General features: G+C 38.6%; 1 protein-coding gene across 1 annotated transcript in view; it reads right to left on the bottom strand.

Annotated features, from left to right (window-relative positions):
- LOC139741722 (ubiquitin carboxyl-terminal hydrolase 34-like) overlaps nucleotides 1–19,997 on the bottom strand; it is a 107,726-nt gene that overhangs the window by 10,558 nt on the left and 77,171 nt on the right. Inside the window, exons 54-71 of the mRNA XM_071652308.1 lie at nucleotides 19,387–19,461; nucleotides 18,220–18,414; nucleotides 17,580–17,684; nucleotides 17,030–17,074; nucleotides 16,406–16,504; nucleotides 15,610–15,754; nucleotides 14,751–14,848; nucleotides 14,158–14,239; nucleotides 13,513–13,598; nucleotides 9,285–9,368; nucleotides 8,590–8,696; nucleotides 7,693–7,870; nucleotides 5,489–5,643; nucleotides 4,626–4,704; nucleotides 3,676–3,802; nucleotides 1,649–1,756; nucleotides 772–879; nucleotides 16–140 (exon numbers count right to left, since the gene is read on the bottom strand). Of these exons, the coding sequence (XP_071508409.1) occupies nucleotides 16–140; nucleotides 772–879; nucleotides 1,649–1,756; nucleotides 3,676–3,802; nucleotides 4,626–4,704; nucleotides 5,489–5,643; nucleotides 7,693–7,870; nucleotides 8,590–8,696; nucleotides 9,285–9,368; nucleotides 13,513–13,598; nucleotides 14,158–14,239; nucleotides 14,751–14,848; nucleotides 15,610–15,754; nucleotides 16,406–16,504; nucleotides 17,030–17,074; nucleotides 17,580–17,684; nucleotides 18,220–18,414; nucleotides 19,387–19,461 (2,001 nt within the window). The remainder of the gene's footprint in view (nucleotides 1–15; nucleotides 141–771; nucleotides 880–1,648; nucleotides 1,757–3,675; nucleotides 3,803–4,625; nucleotides 4,705–5,488; nucleotides 5,644–7,692; nucleotides 7,871–8,589; nucleotides 8,697–9,284; nucleotides 9,369–13,512; nucleotides 13,599–14,157; nucleotides 14,240–14,750; nucleotides 14,849–15,609; nucleotides 15,755–16,405; nucleotides 16,505–17,029; nucleotides 17,075–17,579; nucleotides 17,685–18,219; nucleotides 18,415–19,386; nucleotides 19,462–19,997) is intronic.

Below are 19,997 nucleotides of genomic sequence, written 5' to 3'. Positions count from 1 at the left end.
TTGAACTACTCTTACATGAGATGTTTCAAGCTGACTCGGGTGCAAGAACATCTGGAGCTCAGGATGAGGTGCTCTCAGCGTGGCCTTGTTGAGGAGTGGTTTGGGCATTCGGCGAGGGAAGTACGGGCCAGATGAAATAACTGGCAATAGATCACAATGATAAATACCCACAATTATCATATTGTTTCTTTTCAATAAAAAATTTCACATTTTCACTTCATAACATCACAAGAATTGGATAAAGGTTGTTTCAGCTTCATTTACAGGACAGACAGAAACATAGAAACACAATTTCAAAAGTTCCTGTATCCATTTCACTCAACAGTGTTATGTAAGTTTGTCGATGGCTTCTGCCCAAGGACTTTGGAAATCAGGTTAATTTTCCACAAGAACAGTCTCCATTGTAAAGGTAGAAGAGAGAGATTAACAATTTCCATCAAAAGATTCCAGTGTGACAATGATCTTAAGCTCAGTTGAGTTGAATGAAACATCACAAAGTTTCCAAACTTACCTCGAAGTGTAAAAAATAGTGCAGTGTGATAAATCCTATGATTTAGGTTCCCTGTCATCAATAGGTGCAATTAAGTGTAAAGATGATATCAGTTGCAAGCTCTCTGTCAAGCCACATGGTGAACACAAGCAACACTTAATAGCAACTTTTCCTAACGCTAAGACACATGGTCTTGGCTTAGGTCTTATGACAGGTAATCAACAAGAGATCATCAGTAATATCAAGTGAGACTTCAAGAGAAAGACCTGCTGTAGACTTACTGGATATGTTGGACTGTTGCTGGAATTGTCGATGTGTGTGGTGCATCATGGGAACTACTCGCTGGATGAAGTCATGGGGATAGAGAACCACCATGCTGTGGAGGACGCCTGCAGTAATAACAAAACCAACACAAACTAACCAGCATAAGGCCCTGGAATTTATAACTACTGTATACATGTATTTAATAAAAGAAACACTACAAGTGGTATACAAAAATACAAAGCATAGGACAATCATGAACAAGCCTCTAACCTATTCATATTTGCTACTAATGACATTTTGAATGCCACAGTTGACTAATGCAATTTTACATTTCAGTACAAGTAACAGAAAGGTAAGTACATTATATTGCAATGAAGAGCGATATATCATAAGTTGTTGTTGTTTTTTTCTAGACTTCTTTGGGGTCCATTACATTTGGATGTTAGTAATTATCAGAAGAATATTAAAAATGCTGTAACTATGGTGCAGCCAAGAGAAGAACCAATCAGCTGTAAGTACTTAACTTGCTTCTATGGTAACAATTATTGCTGTTCTAAATAATTGCATACATCGTTGGAACACATTTGCCCACAATTAATGGTGGTCCAATCTACATCATCATCAAGTCATAATGAGAACCAGATCGTCAACAATGAGAACTAGATTTTCAAAGAAACAAATTCATGACATACTATTTGAACAACATTCTAAACATCATATTCGTCATATTTTCCATCAGCTACTTTGTACGCATTGTTCTCTCAAATCTCATATATATTGAACTCTGGTCATTTCTACTGCATGATATTATTATGAGTTTCCACAATGTGAAATTTCACATTGATAATGCACACCTGCTCACAGATTTAATCAAAATAGAGACTGTAATCTCACCAAGACATTCTGCTCTGACATTGTCTGGAGTGTAGGCATTGAGGAGTGTTAACAGCTTGAGAGCAAAGTCCATCCTCTCCTGGAATTGATGCAGGGAGTGCTTCACATCTGATAGGCAAACAAACATACGAACACAAGGCTACATTCATCATGACTTCATTATTGGCAGAGTCACAATCAATCAAGACACACTTGTGCAGTTATTCCTTCCATATCAAGTGGATTTAGTTTTACAAGATGGTGTTTTGTGTGGCGTTGTGTCAAAGGTGAGTTCATCCATTAGCTTACTGTACTTATTTTCTAAAGTACACCTTTAGGGTATTCCTGTCTGATAAATAAATGGATTTGGGTCACAGGTCTAGCTAATTATCACAATACAGCTGATATTCAAAATATCACACACAGAAATTCTTGCATGGACAACATTTTAAGCCCTTGCAAACTCATCTAAAAATGAGACACCAATGCAGTTATACAAAGTGCATAACAGTTTTGTGTATTGTTACCTACATAATTCATGTTACACAGGAATACTCCTGAACAATCTATTGCCCAATTTCATATTCACCCTCAGATCACATGTATTGATATCTGATCTACTGTATTATCAAGCTTTATATTCCACATACTAAGAATCTTGCTGTAGGATTGGTCAAGACCTGATCACATGATAAAGCGTAGTTTTGCCCATCACATCACCTGAGAAAAAAAGTTCGTTACACTCTATGATGATAGTCATTTTGTTTTGCTGATCTCTCAGTCCACATAGTCCTCACGCGTGATATAACCTACAATTTTGAGTACGCGCGAAATAAAAGTGCGTTGCACTGTGGTCTATCATTTGACCTGGGTCAAGTGATAGGCAAGTGAGACGATGCCGTGTTTGTAATCGCCAGCCTACATATAAAGTTGACTCGTATGGGTTGTTACCGTACCATGTGTGCACGTAGTCTAGTTGCCTTGCTCTCGCTCGTGTTTCAGAATGTTCAGCGTTTTCAGCAACGGCATGATTGGTAAGTGAACGTTACGGTCGTAACCTAAGCCCTAAAGGCTTGGCCTAAGGATACCTAACACGTTAGATCTATACCTATACCGACTAGGGTAGGTGTAGACTCTCGCTAGACCTAATGTAGGCCCTACAGATCTGCAGTTTTGGTGTTTTTGGACTTGGAGTCTAGGCTAACTAGATTTAGCTGTGTTGTCCCCCCCCCCCCTCCCTGTTTTGTTCCCGACAGTTAAAATGATTTCAGATGTTGAATTAAACGGGAATATAGATGTGGAATATCAGCTGCGCTTTGGAAAGATAGCTACATCCAGATTGCCTCGGAAGTGATAGTGATAGTTTGTCCCATCACCTTCACCAACGTTGATTATTTGCTTACTATCCGAGTGCAGCAGGTCTTGACACCCTGAAAGCATGAAGATCCTCAAATGGTGACTTTGCTGACATACTTTCACTGTCTTTGTACAGTGTAAGACTGATACAATGTACAATAGTGTACATGCAGAGGTGAGAGTATTTATACTCTGACCTAAACACACCGTCTAGTGCTTCAGCTGTGTCAGTTAAGTGTCAATACTGACTCCTTCAGTGTCAATAGGTGTCTGGGATGAATTGTTGTGATGCTGGTTGAGCTGTAGTATTGACATTGACTCCTCCCGAGTCACTAGATTTGAGCAATTATCTCTTTACTGCAATACAGCTAGAACTGTGTCAGTTAGTGTGGTTTCAGCACTACAGCACTACAATGTGAAGATTTCTACAGTAATCTCTATGCTGCCATTGAGCTTTTACTGTAGTAGTATGTTAACACTTTCTCCTTCAGTGTCGACAGATTTCAGCCAGCAACATTCTCCCTCCTCTGACAGAACCTCAGCTGTGAGATATAGCATTGTGTTGACACTGACTCCAACAACATCAACAGATTTAGATACAGCTTTAATAATCTGTGACTGTAGAGTACAAGGAGTAGAATTCTACAATGATCTCTTCGCTACAGCTACTGTAGTGCAGGTTTGACACAGACCTTTGCAGTCCTGATGCTGGATGGCGACTTGAAGTACAGCGTTGGTAGTAGACAGGAGTTCCACCAGCTCACAGGCCACATGGCAGGCAGTGGCCTCATGGTACATCATGTGTAAGGTGAAGAATGCCTACAGAGAATAACATTGCAGACATCATTAATTTATGGTACAGCTTTAGTGTTTCAATAGGTACAGATATTAAAATCATTCATGTTGGGCACACCTATTGTACAAAGGATGACTATGTAAATGCCATTCATGTCTGGTATAGCTATTGTTAAACTTGAAAAATTAATTCCTTCTGGTCTGAAGTACTTTGTACCAAATATTCCAATATAACATTGAGAAGGATCCACAGCATGCAACACTTTTTGAATACATAATACCCTTGATGCTGCAGATATGAAATTATGTTTTGCAGTAAATAACTACTCATTTTGGTGAAAAAAATAACATGTAATAAAGCTGGCCTTACTGTTTCTGAAAAACTTGCAAAGGGTCCAATTGATTCTTACTTTCATATCTGTTCTCACTTTAAATAGCATTTATTTCTTCATTATCAGTCATATGATGCATCACTATAACAGATAATACTGGTTAGTCTCATGCATCTAAAATGTCGTTAACCTGTAACAAGCCATAGCATCTCAAAGGACAATAAAAATCAGCTGTTTTAGGGCTTTCTTAACCCTTTGTATGCCTCAAGTGCTGATTGGCACAGAAAACTCCAAAGCATTGTACACACTTTCCAAGTCCCTGGCAAGAAGGGGTTGAAAGTGAGAGACTTATGAAACAGTTCCAGGATGGATTCTCTACTTTAGCCTAGCTAGGTACTACTGTATTGATGAAACACTGCTCACTTATTGAAAGATCTACATGTGTGTTTTCTACCACAGGTGATGGTCACAACACTATCGTTTGCAGGTCTGGGTTGGTTGATAGTAATACTCACGTCAGCCAGCCTACTGAGACCCTGCTTGCTCAACACCACCATACGGTCTTCATCGTTCTCTAACAACAACCTGAAGGCACTGGATGGGTTAAAGACAACAGTGAATTTGATCTTAGTGATGGAGGTGCATGTATTTCTGTAAAAAAAAATACAATTTCACCTTGTTTTTCATACATTGATGACACTGATACATGGACTAACATTCCTTGGGGAAAAGATATAAGTATTTGCAGCCAAAATATATTATCAGACCATAATGGAGATGTATCTGAGAAAAACTTCTCTCTAAAGTTGTTACACATGCATGCAAAAACACACACACATACTTCCAAACCTTCCTGACTGAAAAATAGGGATGATCTGGCTCAAAAGTTGGAAAGTAAGACCAGTTCCCATATGAGTGTGGAGTAAAATTATCATGAAAAATTGGAAACTCCTACCGAAACAACAGTTGCAAATGGTCGAAATTCAGATTATTTCTTCCAAATAAAAAAAAAAAAAATGGTTGGGAGGTCTGCACACACTTATAAGTGCAATCATCAAGTATACAAACTTTTAAGACTGAAAACCATATGAATTACTGTTTGTTGATATTTTAATACCTTTGCACAATAGAGTTTCTTTTTCCCCCCATGCATTGGCTAGTTGATGATATAATAAGATTTACAAGGTTCATAAAAACTTGGTCACTATAAGCTGAATGATATTCAAGGGAGATTAGCTGCCATGGCAGATGTTTGTGTTTCCCAGCTCCTCATAGTTTTAAATATATTAGTAATTGAGGGATACTACCCTCAAATTTTCTGTCATGAAAAGCTTGCAAGAAGACAAGCAAGGAGCAAAACTCTCTGCCTTGGGCCTACCTGATGAGTGTGGTCCAACATGAGCTCCTTTCTAGACACTCTAGATAGCAGAGCAATGTCATCTTCTTGAAATCAGCAATCTGCTCCTCCTCATCATCACAATCTCCTCTCCTCGTCACAAAGAGCTTCATCATACGAAACAGCTCCTCAACAACCTTTGGGGAACATGCAAATGTACAGATATATTATATGACCTATATGGATACCAATGTGTGATTGGTCAAAATGCTGTCACGTGACCATGGTCACAAGGATGAGAGGTGTTATATTTCATAACATGACGTAAATTACATACAACCATGGAATATAACAGCAACTACGTTACACAAAATGGCGTTGTATCTGGACCGGGATGACGTAATAAAGAACCAACTGTTATGATGCGCGCAACATACACAGAGCTACCACGTAGAGATGCTTTGCACACACGAATGCAATCGTGACCAGTCGACCACGCGCACCACAGTAGTACAGCGCACCTAGTGGTATGAGCATCACACAGTCATGACACACGCTACACAAGCGCGAATTACGAAATTGCAACAGATTTGTTTTCGTCAAACTGGTATGGCAGCTTTGATGAGCAGCTGTGCTTCGCTTGAGAAAGAAAGAATTGGAGAATGTCCTGGAAGCTAGAATCTATAGAGCCTACTACTCCAGTTAATGTTAGACAGTCGTGACAGGAAAGCCAAAGGATTTCCCATTTACATTACCAGCGCCTGAACTGAGTAAGTTTATATGCTACTTGTACCAGCACAGGATCTGGACCAGGGCCAGGTCTGCAGTCTACAGCTCTTGTACCAGTGACCGCAGACAGAAGAGATTAGGCCCTACATTGTCAGAAAGCTCACATTCTCATACATCACCACAAACAAATGTTATCTTAACAAACTTGCTTTAGACCAAAGCGGCAGTTGTAACTTGTAGTCTTCTACAATTTTTACAACTGTCATTACAAAATCTAGCTCTACCGCTACGAAACTAGGCCCTACGTACGATTGAATAGCGACTGTTCTAGGAATGTGATAACAGGCGATGATGATATTGCAGCTGTCGTGCTCCATGGAAGAACGAATTACCGGTACGTGAAAGCCATCGTAGTTAGATCTACGTACAGCTCGATTGAATACCACTAGCGCACTGTTGTCACGCGCGTTCATGAATTTGACTGTAGAAAGGAGAAGTCGTTTTGCTTTATAAGTCTACAGCAGTTTAGAATCTATTTCTTGTACTGTAGGTCACATAATATAACAGACATTGACTTTTTCCTTCAGTAGGAATATAACACAGATTTCCCTTGGAAAGTTACACTTTTGTCTCGGAATACTATATTTTTCCTCAGCGCTACGCGCTTCAGAAAAATATAATAATCCTCGACAAAAATATGACTTCCCATGAGGATCTCAAATGTTATATTACACCTCTGGTAAGTCAATATCTGTATAATATCATATCTCTTATTGTTTTAATGCATGTGCAAATAAGTCTTTTACTGTTTCTGGTTGTCAGAATATTGTCAATACCATTTTGCTCTCTTATGACATACAAACATCCTGTTGCTGTTGAAAACTTAACTATCATTTTATCCCGACAGAGAGTCTTTGACACTTATAAGCAACTGGCTACACAAGTTATCATCTGAGCAGAAGTCATGAGCAATGAGCATGTGTGTATACAGGAGAAACAAGCAAGGGCTCTACCACTAAAAATTACAGGTGGCTAGACTTTTGAATACACTTCCATATTGACTTTTAATAAAATCCATAAAAAAATGCAGCCCATAGGCTACACACAAGACACCACCCAAAATATGGCCTGAGACACATAAAAGGCGTAACAATGGGGGCAGCATCATCACAAACAATACAGGGTCTAAGTTTCACCATTTCTAAGTAGAGATAACATAGAAATGGTGTTCAAATTTAATTAAAAATCAATTGAAATCAGGGAGTTATAGATATGAAACTATTGGTACCAGGATTTTTTCCAACATTCTCCAGGACTTTGTCAAATATATCACTTACATATTACAGGGCATGTAAGGCACACATACATAATTTACAAAGAGTGGTATCTGATGATGGTAGATTGGCACAACCAACAAGCATTATCCTGAGGAAGCAGGTTTGTTTGCAAATTTGTTTTTTATTGATTTGTTAAAGGAGCAATAGTGAACTCAACCAATGGCCCAGAGCTGGTCTCACCATGGGGTACTGGTTGGCATGAGGAGTCAGGTACTTGAAGGCCCACTGCATGTTCTGGTGAACGGACAGCATCCTGGCAAACTGTGGACTCTGGTGGCAGCAGAGTCGCAGAAGGCCATAGTAGGCTGGCAGCATGATGCGGTTGAAGACCACCACTTCCTGGTCATCGTGGTCAGCTCTGGGGAAGGCAAAATGACATCATGTCATCAAAATAAATCATCATCTGACTCCAGCATCATAAACACACTTTTACTTGTTCTCAAGAATTCAGTTCTTAGGCATGAATGTTCTGCTTTGCATCAAGCCACATCATGCAACCTTGCTGAAAGAAACTTAAATCCTGTGCTCCAGTGCCAGAAATAACAGCGTGGTATTCACTGGATTGATTACATACCATAGTTTCAATGAATATGGACCATTCATAATGTTCAAATCTTGGCAGAAGTTTCGGTAGCATTCTAATAACTCAAACAGTAGATAGAATTGTAATGACAGTGATCCACTTACAAAAATTCTTATTCTACAGGAGTGCAACATTTTGAAAATGTGCTACCTCTCAAATTAATGATCCCAACAAACTAGAGAATACCAAAATGTTACTCATATTCATACCTTATGGTACTAAAACAGCAAAGAAAGAAAGCACACCCACAGTCCACCCTAAACAAGAGAAACTTTATAGGCTGTTTATGAAAAAAAATCCCATCTTTTCTTCTTCCATCTCTCTTCAATGGTAAGCAGAATGGGCAACACTTCTGAATACTTCTGATGATACAATGAAATACATCAATGTGAGGCAAATGCAGATCACTGAAAAAAGAAGCTTTTTGAGTGTTTGCAGTTAAGAAATTGATTGTATACTTAGCGATTTTACTCCAATGTGTTTGATTGTCTTACAGGATGTAGTTGTAGGGGATGTGCTTCATGACCAGGGGATTGGTGATGATAAGATCCACATTCTCAGGGTAGTCCACGCAAGCATTATACCAAAACTGGAGCAGGGCCTGTTTCGGACAAAGAGTTGCAAATAACCAGCAGGGTGATCACACAGCACGTAACATTAAGAAAGAGTCTCTAACATCAACTGAAACCAATTTTTATCATCCCTGTTTTAAAAGAGGAAAATACTACGACAAAGTGATTGCATGTTATTAAAGAATGAAATGTGACATATCAAGCAATGACATACTGTCTTCAAATGATGTACTTTCAAAAGAGAAATGTTAACTTCAATCTTAAATTGCCAATGCTGGTCATCTAAATAAAATGTCACTCTTTAAACATACACACTTAAACCCCAGGAGTGAGACAAAGAAACAGCCACATTTCTGCTTACATAAAGAAGTAAATACCATTGCAAATGTTCCACTACTTTCATTTTCAGATAGCTACACAGACCAATGTGCTTTGTACCCCAAAATTACAATTTGATACTCTTCATACTCCACAAAGTAGACAAAATAGGGGGAAAAAAGGAATTACACGCTGCATGTCAATTTCTGCAATCCCATTTCAACTTTTTCTGCGCCAGTTTTAACTTTGCAGTATTTAGCCTTGGCACTGTGTTCTATCCAGCTAATGAAAGCACTAACCTGCTTGTTGTGATTGCAAGAGATGGGAGGTTCTGACAGCTTGGGCTGGTACAGGTTCCACAGATCCATGAAGTGGGCTGCAAACTAAGAGAATACAAGCAAAGGATGGCAAAAAGGACATGTAAATGTAAAACATTGGATTGTACATACAATCATTAAAAACATGTTGCTAATGTAGGTTTTCCCATACCCAACTACAAAATTATACATTGAGCTTTGCAGTATGGCGCACAAATATACTGTTGCTTTGCACGACTCACTACTCTAAACATTGCTATGAATGAGGCCTTTTGACATTTACAGTCCCCATTGACAACAAGCATGCTTCTTAAATGGTGCAAAGCAGAGGCATGAATTTCTGTTCCACATCCAATATCACATGAGTGTATAATACTGTGGCCCATCTTAAAATCTAAATACAATACGGATGTGCCAACATGGTTATCACACCTTCTCGGTTGTGATTCTGATTCGAGAAGTGACTTTGTGTATTGGTACACAAGTCTGGGATATTTGTCTAAACACAAATTGAATCATTCCTTCTACCTCAAATCACATTCATGATTTCCATGATATTAATATTTGTGCATGACAGGCAAAATGGGATAAATACAGTTCTTATAATAAAATTAACTACATCCTATGCAACGAACAAATACTGTTATAAAATAGCCATGTTATTTCAATGCATCATGTGGCATTCAACTTTTTTCATGCACTACCCAGGAGTGCAGAGGTTGTGCAAAATAAGTGATATACCACTCTCGTGATATTGCGTTGTTATGCGTACGACAAGCAGAAATAAAAACTTTTGTTCTCAACTGGATATTTGTGAGGGTGAACTGGCCTAGATTTAGACCTAAATCACACCAAAAAAATAAATAAATAAAAAAAATGGTGAGTAGTAAGTCATTTCATGTCCCCACGGACGAGGAACTCGCTGACCTAGTGGGCAAGATGGATAGAAACAACACCAAGAAGACCTTAAAAGTGGCACAAGAAAAATCACTTGGATTTGCAAAGTATTCGGGACAAATTTGGAAAGCCTGACTGACCCGTTTTTGAGCAAATTTTATGCCAGGAACTGAAAGGAGGATGGGACAAATTATAAGAAAAGAACTATGCAGACTCTACAATACGGAGTTCAGCATCATTATTTGGATAAGTCTGGCCTAGATATTACAGACAAGGTGAAATTTCCTCAATCAATCGCACATTTAACCCTAAAAAGACTGGGCTATTTTGGTAGCTCGAAAGACTGGGTGGGGGGGCGGGGGGGGGGGGGCTAAAGGGCCCCCCCTTAAGATCTCGGCCGTGGATCGAGCGATCGCCGCGGAAATTTGCACAATGGTAGTGTGCGATGTAATCTACAAGATCGTATATTTAAATTTTCCAAAATAGTCTTCTTTTATTTTATTTTGATTAATTATGCTAATTTATGCGAGAAATCAGACTTTTTTATCTAAATCAGTAAATAAAGCTCCAAAAGTGCTCATTTTTGGTCTAGATATTCTTTGTAGCATTCTTAGCAAATGTACTTGAAAAAAAATTCGGTATCAAAATTAATTTCTTATCTATTTTATTGTTTTATGAATTTCTTATGTATTTCTTTGTTTTTTCGACCTTTTGTTTTTGTTTGTTTTTTTCAGCAAAATTTGAGGCAGACCCTTTTTGAAGCATAATACTACTAAAACAAATTGATTTTAGCCATTGAGAGTAAAAATAAGCATATTTATATGAACCATGTGATAAAACTCAGTTTGTACTGACTTTGTACACAAAATCACATTTTTGAGCCATTTTCGGTCTCATGTGCATGTACAAAAAGTTATGTAACTTCAGAACCGTACCCCCGGGCGTCACAAATTTGGTGTCAAAATGTGCGGGAAACTCGAAAGAAAAAGTCATAGAGCATCGTGGCGAGAGCATTGCGTGTTGCTGAGTAATCGCGCGAAATGTCGAGGGGGGGGGGCCTTTTAGGCCCCCCCCCCCAGTCTTTTTAGGGTTAAGGCCACATTGGTAAATCTGAAAAAAAGAAGGTAAGGGTCACGTTTTAACATAAGCCTGTAATCAGCAAAACGGACATGAAATTGATGCAGAACTCTGAGGAACTGGACATGACATCACCACACAGGCTGCAAAATAAAGTTTTCCTGGACATCATGACCTATTTTTTGTAACCGTAGAAGGGAAAACAGTCGTGGGATGAAACCTGACGATTTAACGATAAGACAGACGTCGAACCACTGGCCTTACTTACATGTTAAAGAAAGACTGTCTCACAAAAGACAGAGAGGACCAGGATGAAGTGTCCAACAGTGGCAGGATGTATGCGATTCTGAATGATAATTCACCGCCCCACAATGGAATTCCAGACTTTTGTCAGTAAACTATAAAACCCCAACTGCCCCTGACCTCTGGAAAAGGTCAAAACCTAAAGCTCCCACTGATGGTTCTTCTCGGTATTTTAACAGCCTACTTGGAGTTAATACTATCGGAAACAAGCTCAAGTTGATATCTCATAATGCTGGATGTAGCCAAGTCTCCACAAATCACTCGCTTCGAACAATATACAAATGATGCACAGAATAGAGTGCGTTAGTGGAGGCGTAGCGCACTCGAGGGTATTTACAATTGTGAAACATGCACGAGGCGAAGCCGAGTGCATGTTGCACATTGTATATACCCGAGAGTGAGCTGCATCTCCACTAACGCCACGAAATAATCCTGTGCATCATTTGTTTTATAAAATGAGTCGAAAAATAACAGCATTTATTCACGTACCTTTGTGGGTCAATACCAGTCAACTACATGTAGCACTCGCTCGAGAGAGTACGAGTCGAGTCAAGCACGTCGCAGTCGCAAATCCTGCACATGTAAGTACTGTACGTATAAAAGAGTACTGTATACGTACGCCACATAATATGTACATGCACACAAGAAAGGCCGGCCGGCAGTCCGAACTAGAAGTTGTTTACAGGATTGACAGCGCGTATAGTAGCGCGCGACGCGCACTTGTAACAACTGATTTGAGTGCGCACTGGTACTGCAGTGCAATGGTACTAAAGTAATCAAAGCCCACGTGACTCATTTCAGCGCTTCCTATTGGCTACGTTCTTGAACCCATTTTATAACAACTATTAATGCATTGGACAGCACTGGGTTCAAGGCTAGAGACATAATGAGCGTAAGTGGTCACAAGAGTGAAACAAGCCTAAAACACTATAGCCGCAGAAGCGACACAAGAAAAAGAGAAATGAGATCCTCGGCCAACAGCTCTACTGTGAAGGTACGACCACAACCACTTCTACCACTAGTTCCACATCTCCTTCCAAGAGCAAGACCAGATCTTTTGACACTGAGTAGCATCGAGACCAGTTGTGTGACTGTGATCACGTACAATCAAAAAACTGGCTTATGGCAACATTCCTGGTCCATCTTCCCAGCCGCAGTCAAGTATCGGAATCAGTTCATCGCAAATTCATCAACAACATAGCATCCACAAGCATTTGCATTTCCATGCTGGATGCAACGTTTACATCTACAATTAACTTTCACCATCACACTCAACTGTAAATACGTGCACACTCCACAAATGTAAATGCATTTTTGTGTTCAATAATTGGAGCTTTTCATAATCATAACTGTGTTTGGATTTTAACTAGATCTAGATCTATCTGGACGTGTTCAGGGGTTATATGGATTTATGCTCGACTTTGCAGCAAAATCATGACATGTGGAATCCCATGGACCTTTAAGTGAGAAAAGCTTATTTGTCATTTAGGACAGGGGTTGTATTCTGATCAATTATTTTAGACTTTGCCGTCTAGTTCTTAATATACGCATCAAATTTACCTAAAAATGAAATTGTCATTAAAAAATTTGTCTATCATTCATCGTGTAATTGAACTAACTTGTTAGACTGCCATTTCTTTTTATTTGTTATTCATCAGAACTAGACATTTTCGCGAGATGTTGTTTTCGCGAATTGACGCCGACACTAACATTAACGTACTATTAGCAGAGCGCATGGAGACATTTTCGCATGTTGTTAAAATCGCGATCCAACTGTGACTCTCGAAATTCGCGAAAATTAAACCCTTGCGAAAATAACAGCTTATACAGTACTTGCCTAGCAGCTCGTATGCAGAGGTAGCAATAATCTAAAGATTCCTCGCGTGCACTGCATTTACACTACCAATGAGAACCATTTGCAGGATATACTCACCTTCCTTTTCTCAGACCTAGATATCAAACAGTGGTTGAGCACAGCAAAGTAGGCAACTAGCTTGGACGTTCCATGGGCTGTCACATCTGTGTCAAAAAAGTAAGGAATCGTGAATCTCTGGTCATATGGAACAATCTCAGCAGACTGAACAATGCTTCATTTGCCTGGAATATCCAACTCAGTCTTACTCAACAGGTACAGACACATCTACAGGATCTCTGTTGACTCCTTACAGTACCTTCCTTATTAAAAGCATTGTGTGATTCATATGTAAATATGGTTAGAAAGTAATTGAGGTCTGCACACTATACAAATATCACATACACAAGAAAGACAATTAAAATCCAGATACAGGCACAGACACATCTATATGATTTCTTCTGACTCTTTACAACACCCTCTTTAAAAGTATTGTGTAATCCACATACATACGGTTACAAAAAAACTGAATTCTGCACACTCTACAAATATCACATATACAGGAAAGATATTCAAAATTCAGAATACCCATTGTCAGTCTTCACTACCTGATACCAACAGAAATATACAATCGTACCACATGGAGGAACAAAATGTTCTTTGTAAAATTGGTTTACGATTATTGTACATGGTACTAGAGCAATGTCAGGACTGCAGCTGTCTTACCAACATAGTGCTTGGCTCTTGGAAGTAGGGAAAGAAGGAGTGCATAGATCTGGTGGAGGACCAGAAGTGCCTCTGGTGCCAGCTGTGTGGGGACAGAAAAGATGAGAGACTCACACATGAAAATACTCTGTCAGAGAACACATCCACACATTTCATTCAGTCACATCTCTTACCATTCACTCCTGATGCACAATACAAGAAACCTCCCAAAACATCACTGTATTCAGTTATTCCATACAGGTGAGAGTATTATCAAAATTAAATGTCATCTTACCGGTTGTAAAGACGTCATGGTGTATCAACTCGAGATAGACATACAAACAGAAAATATGTTGCCAATGGCATCCCTAATAAAGAGGGAAACACAGTAAAAACAGCTGAATGTCATCATTAGGGAAACACACGATACTGACGTCATCTTTCACAAACACAATGTATCAATGCTTATGACTATACACCCACACCATACATTAAAACATAGCTAAACAATTCTTAATGTATTTGTAGCCTACCATGCCTCCTAGTGTTGGAATAGTCATGGCAGTAGAAGTCAAAGGTGAGAATTATGTAGTGTTGGATGGTTGGTGACTTACCCTGATCTCTCTCTGTGGGCTGTGCAGGGACCTGGCTGACCGGAAGGACTGGCGGAAGTGAGGGTCAGGCACCAGGGAGATGAGAAGGAAGGCAGCAGCTGTTGGTAAAGACAGTATGAAGTTTGACTTACAGTTTTTCAGTTTGTCAGTCTTGTCAGCCAATAATGTAGTCATATTCACAAGCTTTGTACTGCTATTTGAAAATCCATTAAAAAATGAAAGGAAATTGAATTGATGCCATTAATTGAAGTGAAAATTATGGACAATTTTTCTCAATTTATTTCAAAATCTACAGACTGTCTCCATGAGCAACCTTTGAATTCAGTTTTCTGTCTCTCTTTTGTAAATTCCTACAAGACACATGAGCAGCTGCGATATTGGAGCATTTGTCTGTAGTTTGTTTGTCCTTTAAAGTGGTTGGGGGAACATTTGTCAGATTGTGAAAAGCAATTTTACACACCACCCTAAAAAGCATGTAGTGCCTTGTCTGAACACCTTTTATAAATCTTCTCCAATTACTGGTTTGTCGTATGGAAATTTTGCTTCATCCAGTAATAAACTTTACACACTACCATTCTTTCCATTTCCTAGTAGTCTTGGAAGAAGGTGAATCACAACTGGTAATTCATGGGCAAGGTGCCGTGTCAGCACAGACTCAAACTAACACTTCCATGACAAGGTATGAATTGACAGACTAAATCAATAATAAAGGGAAGGGAGATTGAATCATTGAAATGAAGTTAAAAGTTGTCTTCATGTAAAACTGAAACAGATCAGGTGAGCGGAATCAAGCCCTTGAATATCTAACTGGTCCTTGCAAACAAAGTTGCATCATAATGGGCAGTACATCACAACTTACAGTTTCTGACTCGGTTGTTTTGGTGTATGAGGAAGGTCTCTACCCATCTATCAATGTGGTGCAGCACCCAGTTGTGGGCAAGCTTGTTCCTGGGCACCTGGGCTGCAAGCCAGTCTAGTACTTGCTGGGGGTTGTACTCAGAGATCTACAGATATGGAGGAAACAACAAAACCATTTTTGTCAAAACAATAAACTTGAACTTGAGTGCAAATATATATGACTGTATAACAGTGTTGTGACATTGTTAAATAACCAGTTAATATAACAACAATGAAATAAAAGCATGTACCACATTTCTTTGATCACCATTAGATTTTTCTGCACTGTATAGGCCACTTGAATAATAATAATAATAATAATAATAATTGATATGATTTATATAGCGCCAATAGTTTCCCTCAGGGTCTAAAAAAAATCTAAAGCAGGAACTGAAGGACCTAATACAAATTTTGATATTTTGCTGATTTTGACTATCACTCTACAACTCAAATTTGTCGTTTATTTGACATACAAATGTACTTGAAGATCATTTCTGAATATGGCAATCCTGCTAATCTGCATGACCTCTGGGATCTTCATCAAAAACACCATTAAACATTCCCTTTCATATTTCTTTTTCAAAGCTGAGAGTATGAACTGTGATATCAAGAGTTCAAATTCACCCAGCACATAAATAGAGAATGAAACTCTTTGCTGGCTTTAATACAACATACACTGCAGGAACTATATCGTATGTAGGTAAATCACAATACAGACTATACACTGGCCAAGGAAGTCATGCCTTAAAAAGACTTACATCCCAGATCCTCTGGAGGATGATGGGTGTGAAGGAGGTGCAACCTGGAGGCACTGGTTCCACTAACAGGGAGAGCATCTTGAAGAATGGGATGCCAGCCTGCAAGATGGGAGAGATGAATGTTGTGCCAATATAAATATTACTCATTAATGAACAGAGGAGAGCTTGATATCAGCCACACTGTTGCTTCTTCTAGCACAGTCCTCATTTTTGGCAAAAAGCTTGTTCCAGCAAAAGAATTAAAAAAAAAAAAAAAATGTTTCAGAAAGTCGCAGTGCATACTCTAAGATAGATGTACTGTCATTCAAAAATGAAAGAGCGACTAGTTTTTGGAATTAATCATTCTATGTCTACAACATGATAAATCAATTACAGATTCTCTTTGGCAATTTTTGTCCAATCAAAATAGAGGTGATAAGAACTTAACTGCAAATTATTATATCATTATGAAATGAAAACAATGAAAACCTGAGTAACTTACATGACCTTAACAAACATAAAAAATACATTTTTTAAAAAATATTTATGATTGCATTTACTGCTTCAAGCAGTGGTAATGCTATTACTACTGTACGATTGTAGGTATACATGTAAAGACATGACAGCATTCCTTGTAAAACTCACCTCTGGACTCAGCTTGCTGATGGCATTGAATATCATGGCAATGATCTGTAATGAAAAGATTGAGTAACACAAGACCAAAGCTGAAATGCTAGTGCTAATTCAGATGGATTCAAATATAATGGCTACATACATATAGAGAACCACACCATAGGTATTCCATCTTAAAATCATGCACACTTAACACTCACATGGCTCAGGTATTTAGAGTACCAATACATCCAAATAAAAATCACATGACACACCAAAAATAACAGCACTCTGAAAGAGGTAATTTTCTTCTCGAGCCATTCATTTCAGTAAATTCAGTGGTGAAATGAGTACATGAAGGTAACTCTGTCTTCCTGTATGAGGCTGAACTTTAGTTCTCATTGCTCATTGTTGGTTGTGGTAAAAAAGTTCATTTCAGTCAACACTATATCATCAACACAATTCAATTTATACTAAGTTTAGTTGCAATAGATGACTGTTCTGAACATATCTGAAAGTGAACATTTTTCAAAGTGCTGAGCACAGGCTTGTGAATGCCTGTCAAAATGTGCCCACATAGTACCTGTTCCGGAAGCTTTGGCGGGAACCTTGTTAGCCTTAGGATGAGGTTCCTCGTCTGCTGGAGGTTGATGTTGTCTCGGATTTGTTGGAAGAGGAAGGGGAAGCCCTAGAATAAATCAAAGGTATCATAACAATCATGATTGTAAGGCCCATTGTTTTCTCATTCAATGAAACAAGCACCTACTAGGGCTCCATAGTCACTGATACCATAGAACTGTGCATGCACCATTTGAAAACAATCCTAGATCTAGACTATGATCAAATCACTGCCAAATCTAATTACCTATGGTTTTTACCAGAACAGATTCATTATGAAAATTTCATCAAATTTCATTTATAACTTTCTGAGTCTTAACCTCGACATACAGACCAATAAACAAATGTCAGCAAAATGTATATTTACCTTCTTGGCAGAGGCAATAATAAATCTCTGCTTGATGGAAATAAGTTTGCCACAGTTTGCTGCATTGCAGGAAATTAGCTTTTATGTCATGCACTCAAAAGGTACCAAACTGTCAAACAAATAATGTAGTGAATAAAACACACGTATATACAACACACACACACACACAGACACACACACACTTACGTATAAAAAACATTGAGCATTTATTCATCTGTAAACAGATTGAACTACATACCTTTCCGCCAACCAAGACATTGTAGTCATTTGGGGACAACAGAAGCCTCCTGTCTGTGCGAGACGACTCCACCAAGTATGCAATGAGGGAAATCATCTTCTCCAGTGATGTAGGTTTGTATTTGTCCTCTGTCAGCGAAATGACGTCATCGTCATCATCTTCGTCATCATTCTCATCATCTGAGATCACCTCCACCTGTTGACATGTATAGTACAATGCTTTAATAATATGATTTTTTCCTATTATCATCTATATAGGACGTTTTAGCGGCGCATTAAAAACGTGTATTGTTGTCCGCTCAATTTTTACCTTTCAATATGAGAGCATACTAGTATTGAACAAAACGCATAGGCCAACGTATTAATTCCCCATAGGCTACCGTTGTTACTGGCCGTTCAAGAATACACCATATTTTGTCTTGTCTGTTGCGCGAGCGCTTGCCGAGTGCACAAACGCTTGCTATTAGTGCGCGAAATTTTGTTACAATTCACAAGCGCGCAAACATTGTGCTAGTTGCTTGCTTCATACGCAGTTTTAGGGGCTTCCCCTTTTCAGCGCTAGGATGGGACTGCTGAGTCAACTTCAAAGACGAGTAGAAGTAGGGCTACGGTATTTTTGTGCAGAACATGCTTTCTCTACATAATTGGAGAGGATAATTATATTGGCTGGCATTAATTCATGGAAAACCAGGGAATATTGCACTCGTTAGGGCTAATATTGCACTCATCTTCGATTCACGCAATATTGGCCCTAACTCGTGCAATATTCCCTAGTATCCCATTCATAGCCATCCAATATAATATAAATATTGGGTTTGGTGTCAGTAATTCAAGGGTTCAACAATATCAAGAGGTGATATCTTACTGACTGCAACACATCTTGATGTACACATGAAAAAAATCAGAGGTTTATGTAATGTTGTTTGAGCTCATCGACATCAGTGCATATGCAAAGAAAAGCCCCCTTAAGTTGAATTATCACTGCAAATTCATCTTAGGGTGATTTACCGATTTTTGGTGGTTTTTTTTTTCATGTACACATATTAGGAAATAAGTCATCTATCTAATATGTTGCTGAATATTGCATATGATGTCATGTTACCATGGCACTTGGGATGAGCATTTTCTTCTCTATAATTTCACCTGAGATAAATACCAGAATACTCACATAGTCAGCTGCCTTTGTGCCCAGATAGAAGTTGGCCATGATAGATATAGCTTCTATCGAGGTCAGAAACTGTGCCTGTATACAATAAAGTTGGAGGAAATGATCATGAATACAGACAAACCCCTTTTATTTTTTCACCACACAACATTAAAGGACAAGTCCACCTTCATAGACATGTGGATTGAGTGAATGCAGCAATATTAGTAGCACACATCAGTGAGGGTTTGTGGAAAATTGGACAACCCGTTAAAAAGTTATGAATTTTTGAAATTTCTGCTCAGTCACTGCTGGATGAGAAGACTACTACAGCCAGTGATGTCATATGTGTACAACGATATAAAGAAAACAAAGAAAATTCAACATATTTTCACTTTTCTCACACAATAACAGAATGCTTGACTTGCCTTTTTCAGAAGGCAGGGGGAATAATATTACCTTTAACATAGATCAGCGACAAGTCAAGGAAATGTGCACTTTTTTCAAAAAATAAAAATTTGTGAAATTCTCTTTATATTTTTCTTATATCATTGTACGCATGTGACATCATACACTATAGTAGTCTTCTCATCCAGCAGTGACTGTGCAGACATTTTAAGAATTCATAACTTGTG

This window comes from Diadema antillarum, unplaced genomic scaffold (assembly GCF_040938485.1).
Source record: "Diadema antillarum isolate AM-2024a unplaced genomic scaffold, OU_Dant_1.0 seq00000947_RagTag, whole genome shotgun sequence".
Lineage (NCBI taxonomy): Eukaryota > Metazoa > Echinodermata > Echinoidea > Diadematoida > Diadematidae > Diadema > Diadema antillarum.
The sequence above is the reverse complement of the archived record's forward strand: the minus strand, read 5'-3'. Positions and strand labels throughout refer to the sequence as shown.